The sequence below is a fragment of the Tinamus guttatus genome, unplaced genomic scaffold, assembly GCF_059628265.1.
Source record: "Tinamus guttatus ecotype Peru unplaced genomic scaffold, ASM5962826v1 Tinamus_guttatus_pri_ptg000262l, whole genome shotgun sequence".
Taxonomy (NCBI): Eukaryota; Metazoa; Chordata; class Aves; order Tinamiformes; family Tinamidae; genus Tinamus; species Tinamus guttatus.
This window is the reverse complement of record NW_028288796.1, coordinates 49755-68010: the sequence shown is the minus strand read 5'-3', so window position 1 is coordinate 68010 and position 18256 is coordinate 49755. Positions and strand designations below refer to the sequence as shown.

The window sequence follows — 18256 nt, the reverse complement described above, 5'->3', positions numbered from 1 at the left end:
AATTCCCATTTCCTATTGTGTATCTTTTGTAAGAACTGCATAAAGATATTAAGCAACTGCAACACATCTTTTTAAACTACATACACATTTTAACTTTGTTCTGTATGACAGAAGTGTGAACAGAAGTGTTACGCAATTTTACTGAACTCTGTCTCCCTGGATTAAAATCTGTGACACAAATGTTCTTGTACCACCATGTTCATGTTCATTCTGAAAACAACAGAAGATTATCACTTTGAGGAGAGATGTAGGAAATAGCTGGAATCAAAGTAGGAAAATTTGCTAGCCAAATGTTTGACAAGGTTTAGAGACAAAAAGGGAAAGATTATTTAACACACAGATCTTGCTTAATAAATTTCACTGAACTCATTGTATTCATTCTCAGACAAGGATACATCTAATTGCACCTAATACAGGAACTTTGATTCCAGCTTTGCCCTTATGCACTACTGAAACTACAAAAGCACATTTTAAGCACATACTCAGATGCAGACAATGCTTTATTATGAAATACTGCTTTATGAAGAAATCTTGACAAATCTGCTGTGTACAGTCCTGACCACACAAACTGGCATGTAAAACTTGCTGAGCTTCTTGCCCAAGAGGTGCATACAATGCAATGAGGCCTCTACTTAACAAATAAACAGAATCAGTAGACAAGAGCAAAAGGGAATCTTATATCCTAGGATCTTCCCTTCAAGAAGGAGGAGTCTCTCTCTCAACAAAATTTAATACAGCAAATGTTTAAAAGCCACATATAAGCAACCTCAGTTGCCAGGTGTACGCAAGAGGTATATAAAACAGGTAGTAAGCCAGGCAGAAGCAATGCCAGTAAGTCAATGATAGGATGGTTTCCATTGTTACCTGTACTGATTGTATATAGACATATAAAAGCCAGATGAACAGTGTCAGTGATAATGGTGTTGTCAATGAAACATGCAACTTCAAACACTGAAAAACCCAGGTGTCACATACAGGTAGCTTTCTTACACTGCAGTATATTATTTCAATTCAGTGCTTAACACTCTATGAAATCAAACCAGTCGAGACAGACATACTTTTTCATTTTTATCAGAACTCAGAAGAAATTGTGACTAGGCCACGAACTGAACTTAATTTAACAGGAAAAAAGAAAAAATGAAATGGTGGCTAAAAATGGAGTCATGCATTTACCAAAACAGGCACTAAAAGAGCGCCCCATGAAAACGCAGTGCCCAAAGGAGTGCTTTTTGCTGTTTTACTCACCTGCAGGCAGCTTCTTGTACTCTCTTGTTGCTATCCAGGATGCGCTTTAGCAACTCGGTCATTAATGGCTTCAAGTAAGTGTCTGGGGGCTGGCTAACTACCCAGTGTGCATAGCGACTAAGCGTCCAGCAGGTGATGGAGCGCACAAGAGCCTTTTTGTCGGAGAGGCACTGAATAAGGTGAGGGATCAGCTCAGGAAGATATGGAATCATACCCTGCATGCAGCCTGCCAGGAAAACACCATATCGCATGGCACGGTTAGCAAGAGACAGCCTCCATTTATTTATTTCTTGAAATGCAGTAAAACGTTTCACAACATATCACATACAATCTACCTAATTCACAGTTAGCTCTTTACCATAAGCAATACTTAAAGTGCCCAGTCAATTTTACATGCTTCTCAGTCATATTTCTACTTCAGTGCTTCTCTGATCTCCAGAACAGAGGTTCTGTTTTATTATCTGGAGTACAGCAAGTACATTCAAATAAACACATTTGTACTAATCCTACCAGAAACATCTGTCCACTCAGTGACACCCCTTCCCACAAAAAAATATGAAAAACAGATTCAGCTTTGAGAGCAAATAGTCACTTCATTAAAAGTGATTCTTAGAGATATTTTTTGTTTTCTCCTAGTTTTACACAAATATTGGCCACCAAAAAAAATCTACATCTTAGGATCAGCAAGGGCAGAAGTAACAAGTTGAGGTTTGCCACAAGTGCCTACTTTTGCTTTGTTTGACTGGAAATCAAAACCAACAAAAAAGTTCTCTAGCAGCAAAGAAAAAGATACTATGGTAAAACAAGGACAATCCCGGCATAGTCCCAATATACTACTTAGGTTTCCAAAATGCAGAGAGAAGCAGGAAACACTGGCAAAAAAATCCGAGCCTTTGAGTAAGTACAAAGAAACTGAATCACTGCATTTAACTTGGGAACCACAAAAAGCAGGTCAGTAGACTCAAGTCATGGGAGTACTGTCTTTTCCAACTTTGAAAGCATTAAATGAAATTAAGGCTTAAAATTATTGAGTGTTCCTTCTACATCTGGCCAAGATAATATTTTATGACTGACCTATAAGTATCTACGGCAGAGTCACAACAGGGAAGGAGTAATGGAAATGATCAAAGTTATTTAGCCTCCCAACTATATATAGCTTTGAAAACGAAAAATCAAGCAAAAACCGCAGTCAGCAAGTAGCAGATGCAGGTTTTAATCAACACACTGAAAACACATCAAGAAAGACATAGACTTATCCGCATGAGTAAATCCACTAAAAGGAATTACAAAGTTTCTTTAGAACCAGCCAAAAATCTCAACAGCCTGACAGGTGATGCCAGCTTACCTTCAGCAATTGCTCCAAGAACAAGAATGCCAGATTCTTTGACTACCCATTCTGGGTGGAAGAGCAATTCCTTCAAAAGGGGCAAGATGTGTGGCAGAAGTTCATCACGAAATACATTGGCCAGGACATCTAGAGCAGCAGCAGAACATTTCCCTGAGGAGAAATAATGGAGCATTAATCTCTGCATACTACTCAACCCCTCTTAGCCAGACAGCATGATCCTTGTTTTAACTTTCAGCTGCAAGTAGTCTCCGGGCATCAAGAGGAAGAACACCTCTAAATTACTACAAGACACAGTGGCCCACTGTGCTCTGGTAAAAAACTGTGGCTCTTCATGTTAGCTTTGCTGCACTTACATAGCCATTAATAAGACTTATACACTAGGGATATAAAAACACAAAGATAAGAGCCCCAACATTACACTGCAACATTACATACTTTACATAATTTCAGAATGGAGTAACATTAAGGAAGAGGGAAGGTCTGCGATGTGAATGTAACATACTAACTAAAACTAGAGATATGGCAAAAAATACTAGAAAACACTAGAAAACATTAGAACTTTTTTTTTTTTAAATCCAGTTCAAGAGCGATCCATGGGTCAAATAAAGCATAAAGCTCTAGAGACTGCAAGGAAAGTGGTTTCTATACTAAATCTTATACTCCAGTCCTATTTCCTAATACACCAACATAAGGAAAAAGATCACACACAAAAATGGTTGTAGATGTCTTTATGAGCTTCTATTTGCTACAAGTATAAGATTAAAGAAACAGCAACAAAAGCTTCAAAAAATGATTCAGAAATCCTTAAATTTGGCTCTGGTTGTGGCATTATCGTGTTTAGAAATCTAATACTAAGCTTGTTTTACAAAATTGCCTATATTAGAGAATTTAAACTACACTTATGTGCTCAGGATCTCACTTCCTTCTAAATTCGTCAAAAAGCATCCACCTGGAAGGCGTACGCAAGACAGGTATCAGAGCTAACACTCAAAAATCCTGAACTCAACTCAAACTGCTAGTAAGCCCCCAAAGGCACAGAAATGTTCCACCCGGAAGGTAACAACTACCAGAACAAATAATAAACTCCATTTTTTTTCTACTCTGATCCCAGAAATAGGGCACATTCATTTTCCAGTTTCAAATAACAGACATTTTCTTAAACCCATTGATACATGTCAATACAGACTTACTCCTACCTCCCTCCTGCCCTTTCCCCTTCCAGTCACCATTCCTGGTCAACTTTAGCTTCCTCACTAAAACTCTGGATCAGAGTGCACCCTCTCCCGAATTAAAATATTTTTTTCAAAAGTTGTATTTAGTTCCTTCATATCTCCAAACAATGGTGACAAAAACAGCTTTGTGGATCTAGAGCTATACTGTTTTCTAAGTAAGACATCTTACAAAAGGAGCATATTTATGTTCATATTTTCTTCTAAGATAACAATAATAAAAATCCAGATATGACTCAAAGTTGTTCGATGCATAAGCTTTGAGTTACATTCATCTATCACAAAAAAACAGTATTCTGGAAAATAATTTTATGTGGACATGTCTGAATTTTCAACCTGAAAGGAAGGAACAAACTTTTCTGTAAGACCTTTTCACCACATAGTGGAAAGAACAAAACAGTCAAAAACAAAATAAAGTGAATGGTTGAGAAGCTTTTGAATGAAAGCTGAGACAGACACAAAGATCAGGTATTCCATTTCTACACCTTAAGAGTTCAACAAAGTAGCTCAAAATAACGTATTAAGTTGTTGACACTAATTGCAATTTCTTATTTTTATGAGAAAATGTAACTGTGGACTCTGGATTCAAAAGGAATATATATTTTATCAGATCAATCCACAACATCAAACAGGTTTCCAACACTCCCAAGCTGTCAGACTTTATCATCAATCTTACAAACCATAACTGAGAATTAAACCGTTACATGGACAATGACCTGAGAACTTGCTCTACCTTTTCAGATCGTTAGCAGCAGACTCGATGGAAAGAGAAAGTGGTCATCACACATCTCACAGAAACAGCCAAAACACAAATCTTTTACTGCTTTGGAATGAAGCTGCTTGATGGCAAAATATATTTATGTCAGATTTATCAGAATTCCATTCACAGTCTTAACCGTGCTTAACTGAGCTTAAAAAACCCATTAGGGGTGTTTTCTTTCTTTGCCATATTGACCTACAGATCCTATGACACATATAGATCATCAGGACTGTGCTTTCCCTCTTGTCTCTTCATAACTTAAGTTCTATATCCTGCTCAGAAGCAAATCTCTCGCGTATAGAAACAACTACTGGTAATTGCTGGTACTAGTAGTAGTAGGTTCAAATGGGGAAAAAAAAATAAAAGCAAAACAATAAAAAACTACACAGTCTTAACACGGAAGAGCAAAATACAAAAAAAAAGCATTACTTAGCTTCCTCAAGCTAAGATCAATATAAAACTTTTTTTTAAAAATGTGAGCACAGTTTTTATATTAGCTTATAGAATGAAAATTCATAACCAAAAAACCTCTGTTAAATTGCATCCAGTAGATACTTGCAGCTCCATCTGTCATATTCAACATAAGAAATAAGCCTACAGCTGGCTAGTTTTTATTAGTGCAGATACAAAGGTAAGATTTGTTACACATCTGAAAAACTTCCTGATAGCTCTGCTTAAAACCAAAGCTTCAGTACTGCTACACAAGAAATAGTTCTCTTCTAACTGTGGTTGCCATATTACACAGTTACCTATATTTTAAAATATTTTATTCATTATTTTCACATACTTAAATTCCAGTCAGAAATAGTATCATCGTCATCATCAAGTTCATCATCATCATCATCATCTTCAATACCATCTTCAATACCATGCTGCTGTGTCATCACACCATGCTGCTGTGCCACTGTTCGCGAGCGATGAAAGCGAGGTCTTATGTCCTGCTCACTATCCGGAATTGCTTCATCTTCTTCGACATCCCCCTGTCATCAGAATGGCTTAATCAGATAAACTAGTACAACTATAATGCTGAAAGACACTAAGAATGTAATATAAAATTTAGTTGAAGATTGTGTTAAGTGTATTAAAGATTCACATGCCTCTTTTGCTGCCCAGGTAACTAAAAATGCCATTTTTCCTGTATTTTACTATAGTATTTCCCAGGAAAAAGAAGGGGAAGTATAACAAAGATAATTAGGAGAAAGTCAGGTGAAAAGTTTGAGAGAAATTCTTGTAGTTGGTTATATTCTAAAACATTTTATTTTTTATTTTTTTGAACAACAACCAGTGTCATTCAGTGCAGAAAGTCATTAGGGCTAGTTCTGAGCATTCTTTCTCAGCTGCATGAGCAGTAATTCATGAGCAATTTTGAGATGGGTAGGGATAGTGACCAAGTCCACAGATCCAACAATAGCAGACACAGTAACAGCAGCATTTAGATACTGGAACAACACAGGGTGCCCCTATAGCCAGTTCTCCACAACACAGGTGGTAGAGACCAGATCTGTTCTGCCAGCTGAACCATTCTGAATTACAGGTCACATGTTAAGCAGATATTCTTAAAGAGTATAAGAAATTGGTGCTCACCTTCAACAGAATAATATCTATCTCTGAATATTTCATACCATTTACCAGAACAGGTATCAGCCTACAAAGAAAAAGGATACATATCAGAATAATACATAAAACAAGCCAATTTCCAGTTACCTGGACCGTAAGTTTGGTTGCCACACAAAAACCTCAAACCAAGAAAACGTAGCTTATTCACAAAAACTAGTACCTAAACCAAACTGCATTTATGAGGTGTATCAATATTTTAATTACAAATTACTTATTACTTTCAAATCACAAACTCTAGCTAGCCAATTGGAGAACCAAGTTTTACACTTTAAAAAATGGAATACCCTTCGATATGATGAAGTTTATCCAGAAGTACCTTCCAAAAACTAAGTCTAAAGCTTTTGAATAAGAATTCAAACTCCCACAACATACGTGATAAATAAGTACTAGAGAGTAAACATGTCCCAGCCAGCCTTAGTTGGCTATCACATGTCACTATACTTGTGTCTGAGGGCCCTATCCTACCTTGCTAATCTTGAGCATCGAAGTCTCACTACATTAACCCTCGTTCATCTTTTGTGGTTATTACTTCAGTCCCCAACATGGAAAAGACCTTGACTAAACTGTCCTAGAACTTCACCCAGTTATTAAACTGGTTATGTCTATGGACTACAATTACACAGAAGTCTAGGCTGTGCAAACGAAAAGAATACTTTCTAAAGTAAAATATCCCAATGGCATATTACCTGCAGAATTTTTAATCAAAGAAAAGATAGCATTCAAATTAATAATTAATACCAATTATTTAGCATTTTTCCAGCATAACAGTCTACAGGCTTTCTTGTAAAATGCACAAGAAAAAGACATTATACATCCCACAAATAAGTTTTTTTTTTTGAAATATTTTCCCATCTTTAATATAAAATTAAGAGCATCATCAAGTATTGATGGACTTCTTATAGAACTCATTTGTCAATCAAGACCCAGCAATAAGCAAGATATAAAAAAATCACAGAAAAGGATATGCAGTATTACTCTTCTCCTACTGTGTTATTATAACAATTTCATAACTTCTCAAAAATGGTGTAGGAGGGTGATGTTAATATCAATGCCCATATTGGTCAGGGGAGGTTTAATACCAGTCACCTCCCTTAAAGTGGGAACGAGGTTGGAATGAAGAACTGTGCCATCACTCTTTTGCCTTTCAAGCTACCAGCGGTGAAATTAAACTATTCTAAAATTTAAAAATCGTTTTTTCATAACACCATCTCTCCTGCTTTCAATTCCTATGCCTCAACAGCTACAGTAGATGGTTTAATCTTAGTTCACTTTCTAATTGCTTTTGAAAACTGAAGTTTTGCTATTTTTATTGCTTCACATTTACAGTGCTCATCTCTCATCTATTTGCTCAAAATTTTGATCAAGAAAACACAGTCAGAGAAATAACTCACGCAAAACAGCACCAGAAAACACAGTACCTACACAGATACGACAGTATACCAGATGTTAAAGGCAATGTCATATGGAAAGGTTAATTTGAGCTTAAGATCACATTGGTGCATCTTTTCCTCCACCTGAGCTAGAGGCTGACAGGCTTGAGGTAAAGCACCAGTTGGGTTGCTTCTGGATATAATGAGGTCTAAAATCCACAGAAGTCTTTTCAGTGGAATCTGTTCTACTGTCATTTATGTAGGGGAGCTATGAGAAAATTCTTCTAACCAAGCTGAAAAACTGATATTATTTTAATAAAAGTATATAGAACACTGAAATTGAAGTTTAAAGACAACTATTTCAAAAATGATTAATTGTAGCAATCACTAATACTTACTTAGTAAGATGCCGACATAATACATCTTTACAAATTGGCTGTTCAGCCAGGGTCAGCCAAAACTCACAAGCCTCCAAAGCCACATTTTCATCTTGGTCCTGTGTCCTCTGAAGCATGTACTACACAATATAGAGAGAAATTATTGTATAAGACACAAGAGTTTTAATTGCCCAGTTTAAACACACAAACATTGCAAAGTATCTTGCCAAAACCTGAGTGTGGTACCAGTGCCATGTAACCAGTCACTTCACTCTTGAGTAGGGCTGGGCTTAAGAGACTACTTAAGGGTGCACTGTGAATAAGGTAAGAGAATTTTATTTCTTAATGAAAGATGACTCAGTTTCCAAAATATCCTTCATTACTTAAGTTAGATTGTTATTAGCAAGAAACTACGGACAGACATTTCTCACTATGAACAACAGTTTTCCACGGAAGTTTTCTCTGCCCCTTCGACTTTAACAAAGAAGGTACACCTACATATTTAATATAGAAGTGACAAAAAATGCTTTCATCCAATACATAGAAACCAACTTTTTCCAATGTTGATGATCTGACAGTATATAATTAAGTAGAACTCACAACAAAAAGACAGTCTTACATTTTACTAGTGCAAAAAGCAATTCAGAGATTTCTCTGAATTTTTTTCAGTTGCTTTAAAACATCAATTTATTCCCAAAACTGAACAGAATGGAACAAACATTGCCTCCCTATACTTCCCTATACAAAATTTTAGTTACTGCTATTGAGAAGTCAAAGAGAAATCCTGTTTTGAGTTGTCAACAAACTGACCATAGCTCTGAAATGCTGACAACAGCTAACTAGCACAGCCATTTCAAGCAAGGCTTCATTAGTACAAACATATTGTAACAACATCTGACATTTTCCCTCAAAGAGGCTGAAAATACACGATTTTGTTATATTCACACAGTGATGAGGAAGACAAAAATAAGAGCGACAAATTGTAATCTAACTGAAGACATTCCTTACGCTACGTTTTCTTCTCTCAATGTGCATTATCTGTGTTACAGTCTCAACTCAGTCAATTTCTCCTGAGAATGATCTGATTAGCCATGTATTTGGATAAATATGCTTTGTGAATATGGCAAGTGCAATCTAGTAATTGAAAATAGGTCCACTACTGACGTAGGAAGTTCTTAGGGGAAAAAAGAAAATCCCAAATCAAAAACAATGCCATGCCATCCAAAACAATACCAACAAAAAACACACATATTTCTGGTCACCTGGAAGTACAAAATCAAAACAAACATAAAACTCAAAACACAAAACCAAAGATTCCCATGTGCTCTGGAAACACAGCATGAACATTATACTAAATCTGTCGTTTTCAAAGTGATGTTGTTCAAACTGCAGTCTCAGAATCACTGCTGGATCATTAAGAATTTTACTTACTTAAAGAAATATCAGATTCTTCATTATGTATATAGAGCAGCACATGGATACATGTTTCTCTTCACACCTACTAAGAGCAGTCACCATCAGCAGTGTTGATCTTGAGAAACATTCAAGCTTCTAAGGAGCACAAAAACCTCCTGGTGCATGCTGAACAATAGCTACAGTTCTTGGATATCATTTGCACATACCATATATCGAACCATAAACGAGCTGTCTAATTACTTCTAATTACTTCTCTGTCTGTAACTGAATATAGAGGGAAACAAACTCATTAGCAGCTCAGAGAGCTTCACAACCATATAGCCTAATATGCCTTTCCTTATTGTGGTCAACACATCCGGAAAAAAAAAAAAAATGTATTGACAGCTTCAAAGTGAAAACTGAGGCTGTATCTTGACTGCCTGTCTTATCAACATGGTCCTCCCTCTTGTGGGCAAAAAATGCCTGGCTGCTCCACAGTATAACTGATCCTGGCCATTTCAGGATCGATTACCTTAGTGAAGACAGGTAACTGCTGAATGCATTGTCAAACAAACGTCAAGTCAGCAAGTAGCTAAAACGAGTTTTACGGCCTCAACCTTGATGGCAAATCAGAAGCAGGCAAGTGTTAAGAACGATATACATGTTTCAATGCATGTCTTTTATTTGTCATTATTTCTAAAACTCCAAAAAGTTTTTGCATGTAATTTGAGAAACAAGACTCACTTCAACTATACTAATCATATGAGGAAGAAGGCGATCCATTCGAACGTCCAGCAACATTACCAAAGCACGGCAAACGTTTTTGCGAACTTCAGGTTCCTCATCACCAGCCAACGCAAAAAGATTCTGTTGGAAAGCAATACTGGTTGAAAGGGCTTGATTTTTCCAGTGCATCTTTTATTTAAATTGATATCATCAGTGAACTGAAGAATGCAGTACTGTTCCCTTCCCAACTCTGTACCTCACTAGAATACCACATTATATCCTAAAGGCACCCAGCTGAGCAAAGAACTTCTCATAATCTCAACAACATTCATAAAACACACGATCAAAACATTAAGACACTACCACAACATTATTTCCTGGATTTTTTTTTAAACCTAAATTAGCATCTAGAGTCATAAAATTGCTTCAGTTATTAACAGTTGCCTATCAGGTACTCCAGATAACTCCAAATACAACTTTTCTAATCCATATTCAGCAGCATTCAGAGATCCCCATCATCTTAGATGGGCTCAATGAGACAATCCTAGGACAGAAACTTTGCCTCAGTCCATCACAGGTGACAGACCTGTGTCATTGCTTTTACATCTTTACAGAACGAGAGAATCCACTTATGGAAAGGAAGCATCTCTACTGCTTCCTGAGCTGGGACACCGTTTGGACTGACGAGCACAAGCATATGGAAGGAACTGCACTGACTTGGGGTGGATTTGAAGATAGGGATGGGAAACCAGATCCATGAGGAAGTTGGGTATTCTGGAGCACTATTCAAAGCTCTCAGTAAGGTAAATCTGAAATTTCAAATTAAAAAAAGCAAACAAAACCTCTACAGCAAACAAGAATGCACACTCACCTCAATAAAAGAATCTATGTGCAACATAAGAGCTTGAGTTCTGCTGATGATAAATTGATTGACACATGCAACAGCATGGGACCTACAAATGAAACAATAGACACATGTTATTTTTTATGTCTTAAAATCCTTTTCCTAACCTTTACATAGCTTAGGAAATAAAAAGAAAACAACACAGTGATCAAGTATTTTCTAAAAGAAAAGTGAATAATCTGCACATTAACATAAGACTCTCACCATGTTCTCAAGGGGGAAAGAGATAATGAAAGTTGGTTTGCCAATTCTTCCTCATTTTTCATAAAATTCCCCCACACACCCAGATGCCTCCAGTTTGCAAGGAAAATTTCCCCAAATCTTGCATTTTCTGAGAGAAGACAGAGTTTAAGTACCACCTGATATTCTAATGTATCTAATAAATATTTTAAACTAATTATTAAATAAGCAAATAAGCAATGCCTACAAAAAGTACCTATTTATTTACTGGTGCATGGAATCTCAGTGCCTTCTCGTATTTGCACATGCAGGATCACTTAAAAAAAGATTTAGAACAATTTACACAGTTCTAAAATATCAACCTTGATGTTCACGTAAACAAAATTTTCAACGCATCTAAACCTACCTTATTTTTGGACTGCTGTGCTTGAAGAACTGTAAGAATTTAGGAATCATGATATTGAGTGGTCGATCCAATACATCACTATCTAAAATTTCAGCAGAATCTTCACATATTTTCTGAAGAGCTCCAAATGCCCCCTGTTCGAAAAACAAACAAAAACCACAACACTGTTCATTCAGTTTTTGAAGAAAGCACTTTAGCAGGTTTTATTTATAATATGTAACTTTTAGTACTACAGCACAGGTAGAGCAGTTAAATTGAAACATCTTCAGGGTCTTTTTAAGTACTTTATATCTTCATTGTAAAATCTCAAGCTGAGTGAGTAGATAATCTATCAATAAATTCTAATTTTAAATTTAGCATTCAGTGGTCATCTAGTCAATCCTACTTAATGTGCTTAAAGGCCAGTTTGCATTTCAAAAATAATGAAATACTGGTATGCAGTTGTGATGAGGTAAAATAGTAAGTAACAAATTAGAGCCACTTGTTCTCTTAGGGATATACATGGTATCTCTAAAGAGACATAAAATAGAAAATCATGATCTGAATTTGATTATTTCAAAATAAGTATCCTTACCTCACAGGTATTGTAATCTTCAGAATCCAACAGGCTGCAAAGCTTGGGTAAGAGCTCAGGCCAATTCTGTAACTCCCCTTTTGAGGCAATAGTTGTTATCAGAATGCCTAAGTGAATTGGATATATGGAAAAGAAAATCATCATCATGTAACTGGTTTTGTACCAAGTTTTCTTCTCTCAAATAACTATGGAGCTAAGAATTTTTTTTTCTCTTCTTCCTGTTAAGAACCGGTAAGTATAAAAAGAAGGAGGTACATTCAATTATAAATACTACTGAAGGGCTTGGGAATCCAAAAGATGGATGTTCCTTCCTGCTACTACTACAAAGGATTGAGACATGTCAGAAATTGAGCAAAAAGTAATGCCAATCAAATATATAATCATATCCAAACACTGCAGACAGGTTAGGCTCCGAATTTATTAAGCACTGTGCAAAACTCGACCTCTAGTGAACAGAGTATCCACCTTAAGTCACCTCTTGTTTATTATGATACAAAAAGGCACAGATATCAAAAGTGTTTCACATCTGAAGTCAGTGAATGTCAGTCAATGTAAGCCAGTAGGAATTTCTCTGTTCACAACTACAGTGTGCCTACACAAAATGTTAAGGACATATTCTAAGATCACAATACCTACTAAGAGTTGACACACTATGGCAGGTTATCCAGAGATCAGCTGTTCATTTGGCTGATCCAGATCCAGCCAATAGAGTGGATAGTCCAATGAGTCACTAACTCCATTTCTGGCACATATAAAAGTCCTAGGGAATAGTGAAGGCAGATTACGAGCTAGGATTATGTTGGATGAGCCCATTTTGCCTCAAGACAAAATGTAACAGTGAAATGTAATCCATAAACCACTACGGAGTTATTCTGATGGGTTTGAAGGTAGAAGAAATTGATACTACTGCAGATAGCAGTCTCCCAAAAAGTAAAAAGCAGCAGCCTTCCTGGTATCATAGAGCTAATGATCAAAAATTCCATCTTTGAAATAAAACTTTACCATCTAAATACACAAGAACACTGAATAATGTTATATAGAAACATGGCCAGTGGTGACCCAAGAGACACTGGATCATGTTCCTTTACTGCTGTCTCCTCTGGAGAACTCCAGTCAGGTGAATCGCTTTCTGATCACATGAATTTGCCCTGAGGTTACCATTCAGACCACCTCATGGAATTACTTTCCCCTGCTCCTTGGTATTATGGAAAAAAATACATAGCTGTGATAATAAAGTTGGAGAGCTCCAGAAGTCAAAGGGCAAAGATGAAGACGGAAGTAAAAGTCATTTTACAGCACTGGAAATTGTTTAGAGTCAGTTCTCTCCTTAATCAGAGCTAAACATAGAGATTGCTAAACACTTACAAAAATTTGTGGAGTCTTAAAAGATTGGTTTTCTTTTGAATGGTTTCACATAAAGCATCAGATGCATTAGTAGGGAATATTTATAAGGGGAATTGGCTAACAGAAGTGTTCACTGATGCACGCAGAGTGCTGAAATAGTTCTGAAGTCAGTTTCCTCAGTCCTATTTTTAGATACAAAAATTGGCAGCAGGCTGAATTTTAGGAGATCCAAGTATAATAATTTTCAGTTAGGCTTCAAGAGATATCAACTGAACTGTAAAATTTTTACGCTCTAACAGAAGAGGAAGCAAAAATAAAGTGCAACCTTTGTATGCCCACATTTAAAAATGTGCATCTGCATCAAAACATGGTAAAGTTGTGGCAATTAATGGAAGGTTTTAGCATTTTTATTTTTTAAACTCTTTACCTCAATAATGTAGCTTCCACATATAAATTATCAGTAGCATCTCCAGTAAGTAAAAGATAGTGATAAGAGCAAACTCACCTACAGTAGCTCTAATTAAGGGGGAGGAATCACCAATGTTGTTCAGACATTCAGTTTTAATGAAGTCAGTCACCCCATTTGGAAAGTTGTGAAAATGTGCTTTTACATTATTCTTCAAGATGAGACCACTCAAGGAACGTGTTGGTTCATCTGCAACAGAAAATAAGTTACACTCAAGACTTCAATCAACTCACAGGATAAGGCAGAGTTCCAGATCAGCACAAAAAGAGCAAAGTCTATAGCGACAGATAATAATCTTTATATCCTCGCGTCTCCTTCCAAAGATACCCAATCATTCATAAAACAAGTTTTTAGGCTTGGAATTAGTATTTCTACTTACCTATAATCAGAATATTAATATGGCCAATTCTACATTTTAAGATAATGTTTTCTAGAAGATACAAGCCAGGAATGGCTTTGCAGTCCTAACATATAGGAGACTCAAAAGCATTTGGTTGGCAGTAGCCATTCTGTCTATACAGACATTCTTACCATGTTACAGTAAGAAACCAATGGCAATCCAGTTTTCCCTTTTAAGGCCTAGAAATTAGGTACTCCCCCTGCCCCTATTCCTACCAGAAACTCCACGCTCACCTTTTCCACAGAATAAAAACAAGTATTGTATTCCAGATACCAACTGTTCTACTAATCTATTCAAATGATCATTAGAAAAGGCAAGGAAAAAAAAAAAAAAAAAAAAAAGCTTTAAACAGTGTTAACAGATGTTATGTGTTAGGCTGCTACAAAAATAAACAAAAGACCCACCTACCAGAACTGATATAAACAGAGTAAGAATTTAGGCTAGAATTTGACACTGTTTGAGTTCTCACTGAGCTCATTTTGCCTCGGTATTTTCCTCTAAACTACTGAGACAAGAGGGGAAAGCGAAAAAGCACAGCAGAGATTTTTCAGTTACACTGGAGTAGACTCCTGTCCGGTTCTTCAACAAGGTGAATAAGTGACTTAGAATTACCTCTAAAATATGCTGAAAGTCAGTTCCGGATGATCTAAATGCAAAGGACTAGTTCATAGTACAATAACATTTAAAATTAGTTTATAACAATACTAGTTGCCTAACTAACATTTGCTTCAGATGTTTATTAGTCCATTGATACAGTTTTTAAGTATTTTCATATGCAGCCCTTATTTGCAAAAGAAATAAGGCTGTTCAGTGAATCTCTTTCGCCCTAGACATTTTCACAGATCTGTTCTAAACCTTCAAAACTATTACCAACAGCCCAGCAGATATAAATAAGCAAAAGAGGAAATACAACTTTTAAACATAGAATACTCTAAAGCAAGTTAGTGCATCACAACAGTAGGGTGCTCAGTACACCTGTGATTTCAGCTGGACATCTGTGAAGACACTTCATCATGAGACCTGTGCTAATCTGAGCTAGCTTCTCTCAGAAAAAGTTTTTTTGTTGTTGTTTTTTGTTGTTGTTGTTTTGTGCTAATCGGAATTTAAAAATCATTTTAATCAACTGATTTTATTTCAGCTTCAAAACCAGAAAGACCTCATGCATATTTTAATCTTGTCTTTATATTTTAGCTTTTGTAAAGTGCTTTTTTTAAGCTCTATAGCAGTAAGTTTATTGATTTACAAACAAATATAGCTTTTATGTGGAATTCAAAATTTTAATCAGAAAATCATGTAATGAAAGAGTAAACCAGGAAGCCATGCTACTCATAAATATTTGAAACAATCCCATAACTCTATCCACAGGTTTTAGGTATAGATCAATTTCTAAAAATGTAAAAATTGTTTCACTTTTACAGAACTGCATTTCAAGTGCCAATGACTTTTCTAAGAGCATGCTGAGGAAAGGAAGACATAAGTTATCAATTTAAAGCAAGGAGTTAAACAGTGGATGAATGGACAAACTTTTCTCAGCCACAAAACTTGTCTTTAACATGTGACAAGTATCGTTGTTATTATTATTCCTTGAAAGTGTTTTGCTCATTTTGTTTAAAGTTTTGAAAATATTGTTAATAAGGGTCAGCTGGAGAATACAACTTGAACTCCTGAACTCTAAACCAATCTCAGATTTTATCAGTACGCCCCCCTGAATTAAAAATTAAAATAGCGCAGTAGTAGGTGCAGAGACCTTGTAAGTCCAACTCTGACTACCTTAGCCAAATCAGATCCAGTGACAGGATCTCCAAGCATTCAGTCCTCTAAGTGAATACTAAGATTCAAAGTAGTGCCTATAGTCTCGGCCAGAAAGGGAAACAAAGGAGCCTTTGCTCAATTCCCACACAACTCAAAGCCCTTGCAAGCCAAAATGAGTGCCATCATCAGCAACGACAGTGGCACAAAGAATACAACACCTCCTTGTCCAGCACTATCTCAAGAGGCAACAAGAATCAGAGTTTCAACCAAAGCCAGATTAGAGAGCTCCATTAGCTATAAACTATACTAGGAAAATAATAAACAAACTGTAGGAATAAGGAATAAGAAGAAAGGTTGGCCAGGGATGAAAATAATAATGGTGATTGCTTGATGGATAAAAGGATTTTCTGAGGTTAACCATTAGAATAACACTTGGTGAGATATAAGCAGGGAAGGCTGTGGTAAAGGTAGAGAGGTGAGGATATAAGGATCACCTGGGAAGACTGCTGAAAGGAGAAGAGAGAGAAAAGATGCCCTGGATGGAGAAGAGGTGGTGGGGCCTCTAGGTTGTTGCCTGCTCCTCTCTCTGTTTTCCCACAGCAAACAATGTGCTAAAAAAGATTCATCCTTCAGAATGTCACCAAGCAGAAATACGGACACCAGGAAGATGCTTGTGTCAGAAAAGGGCAGATCAGTCAGCAGAGTTACACACACGCAAAGATGAGAAAAAACAAGGCCACATTAGGGCGAAACTTCAAAACTACTTTTTCTTATGTATGTTTATACATTCTATGCAACACAACAATAAGTATCTTTAATTCATTCTTTTAGCCAAGATGCGAACAGAAAGACTATTCTTCACAGAAAATGTTGATTCCAAGAGATTTATACTGAAGTCAGATCTCTGTCAAATGAGGAAAAAAAAGAAAAAGATTGAAAACAAAAAGCAAAAAATAGTTATCACCACACTGAGAGACAATGAGTGAATATCACCGAGAAACAGACTGTGCAAAATATACACTCACCATCTGAGCTATGGTAGTAGCCTAGGATCTGATACTCGAGTATTTTTAAAACTACAGCATTGTCAACATTTTAATTTGAGAAAAATTTCTTCTGATTTACGACTGCACAAAGATATTTATGGAATCCAGGCCATTCAGCAACTTAACAGCTACACTGCCAGAAGACAGTAATACAGGTCTGGATGGAGTTCTTGCTGTAACACCAAGCCTACATGCAGATGGCCTAAGAACTGAATAAGACATTTCACAGATTCTGTGGCAAGTTCTGTCAGTCTTCAGCCATCAAAAAAGATCACAGTCTTGCCTCCTTGCATCTCAGTCAACCTGGGAGCAGAGAAAGTTGACAAGAACATGGAGTACAAGGAAAAGAAGGAAAGTGAAGCAGATCGCTGGCATTTGAGAACATCTTTGGTGCTAATTAAGTCCACCAATACCAGATCACCCCCTCAAGCCACACAGTTTCTATAAAACTGTATCATACAAAGATCATTTGGCCCTCAACACATTTTCAGTTCTGTTGCAACACTCTAATAGCACATTCAGATTGTGACAGTTTACAGACTGAGCACTTAGGTGCACACCTACTGGAAGGCACACAGGTAACATACCCGATAGATATCATCAATCATTTTAAGGCTACTCAAGTGCTTTTTACGTACTAGCAGGAGTCCTCAAACAGCTATGTTTCTAACTAGAGCTTGTGTGACTTGGGTTGCAAATGTGAAAGCAATGAGGTTTTTGGAGATGACCTAGAAATCAAGCTAAGAACAAGTATAGGATACAGAAAGTCGACGCAGAGTCTCTCACTCTAAGGAGTCAAACATCCACAGAAGCGGACGCAGGTGAGATGTCATATTAGTGACCTATGCAAGAGCATAAGAGGGTATACTGCTACGTACTACAAAGTGTTTATCACCCAGCAGGAAAGGTGTTTCTTACTTATGTAAGAACCTTCTTACTCAAGGTGTAAGGCAAGACGCTGTTGTCTGTAGCAGGATGTGATGGCTCCTAAGAATCAAGAGCACCACCTTACTCCAGGTTTTACAGAAGCTAGACTTGCTGTTAGATACTTGGATGATGCCAGTACGGTTTCAATGTGTTCTCCTCTACTGCTGGGGGACAACTGGGTACCCAACAC

General features: G+C 36.7%; 1 protein-coding gene across 4 annotated transcripts in view; it reads right to left on the bottom strand.

Moving 5' to 3' along the window:
- TNPO1 (transportin 1) overlaps positions 1-18256 on the bottom strand; it is a 47635-nt gene that overhangs the window by 16424 nt on the left and 12955 nt on the right. For all 4 annotated transcript variants that reach the window (XR_015913522.1, XR_015913523.1, XM_088527189.1 and 1 more), the window contains 10 exons: positions 13981-14130; positions 12132-12238; positions 11558-11691; positions 10939-11020; positions 10086-10208; positions 7968-8086; positions 6167-6227; positions 5370-5562; positions 2591-2743; positions 1246-1471 (listed from right to left, as the gene is read on the bottom strand). Coding sequence is in view for 2 of the 4 variants with exons in the window: in XM_088527189.1 (XP_088383315.1) it covers positions 1246-1471; positions 2591-2743; positions 5370-5562; positions 6167-6227; positions 7968-8086; positions 10086-10208; positions 10939-11020; positions 11558-11691; positions 12132-12238; positions 13981-14130 (1348 nt within the window). In the remaining 2 variants the exon portion in view is untranslated. The remainder of the gene's footprint in view (positions 1-1245; positions 1472-2590; positions 2744-5369; positions 5563-6166; positions 6228-7967; positions 8087-10085; positions 10209-10938; positions 11021-11557; positions 11692-12131; positions 12239-13980; positions 14131-18256) is intronic.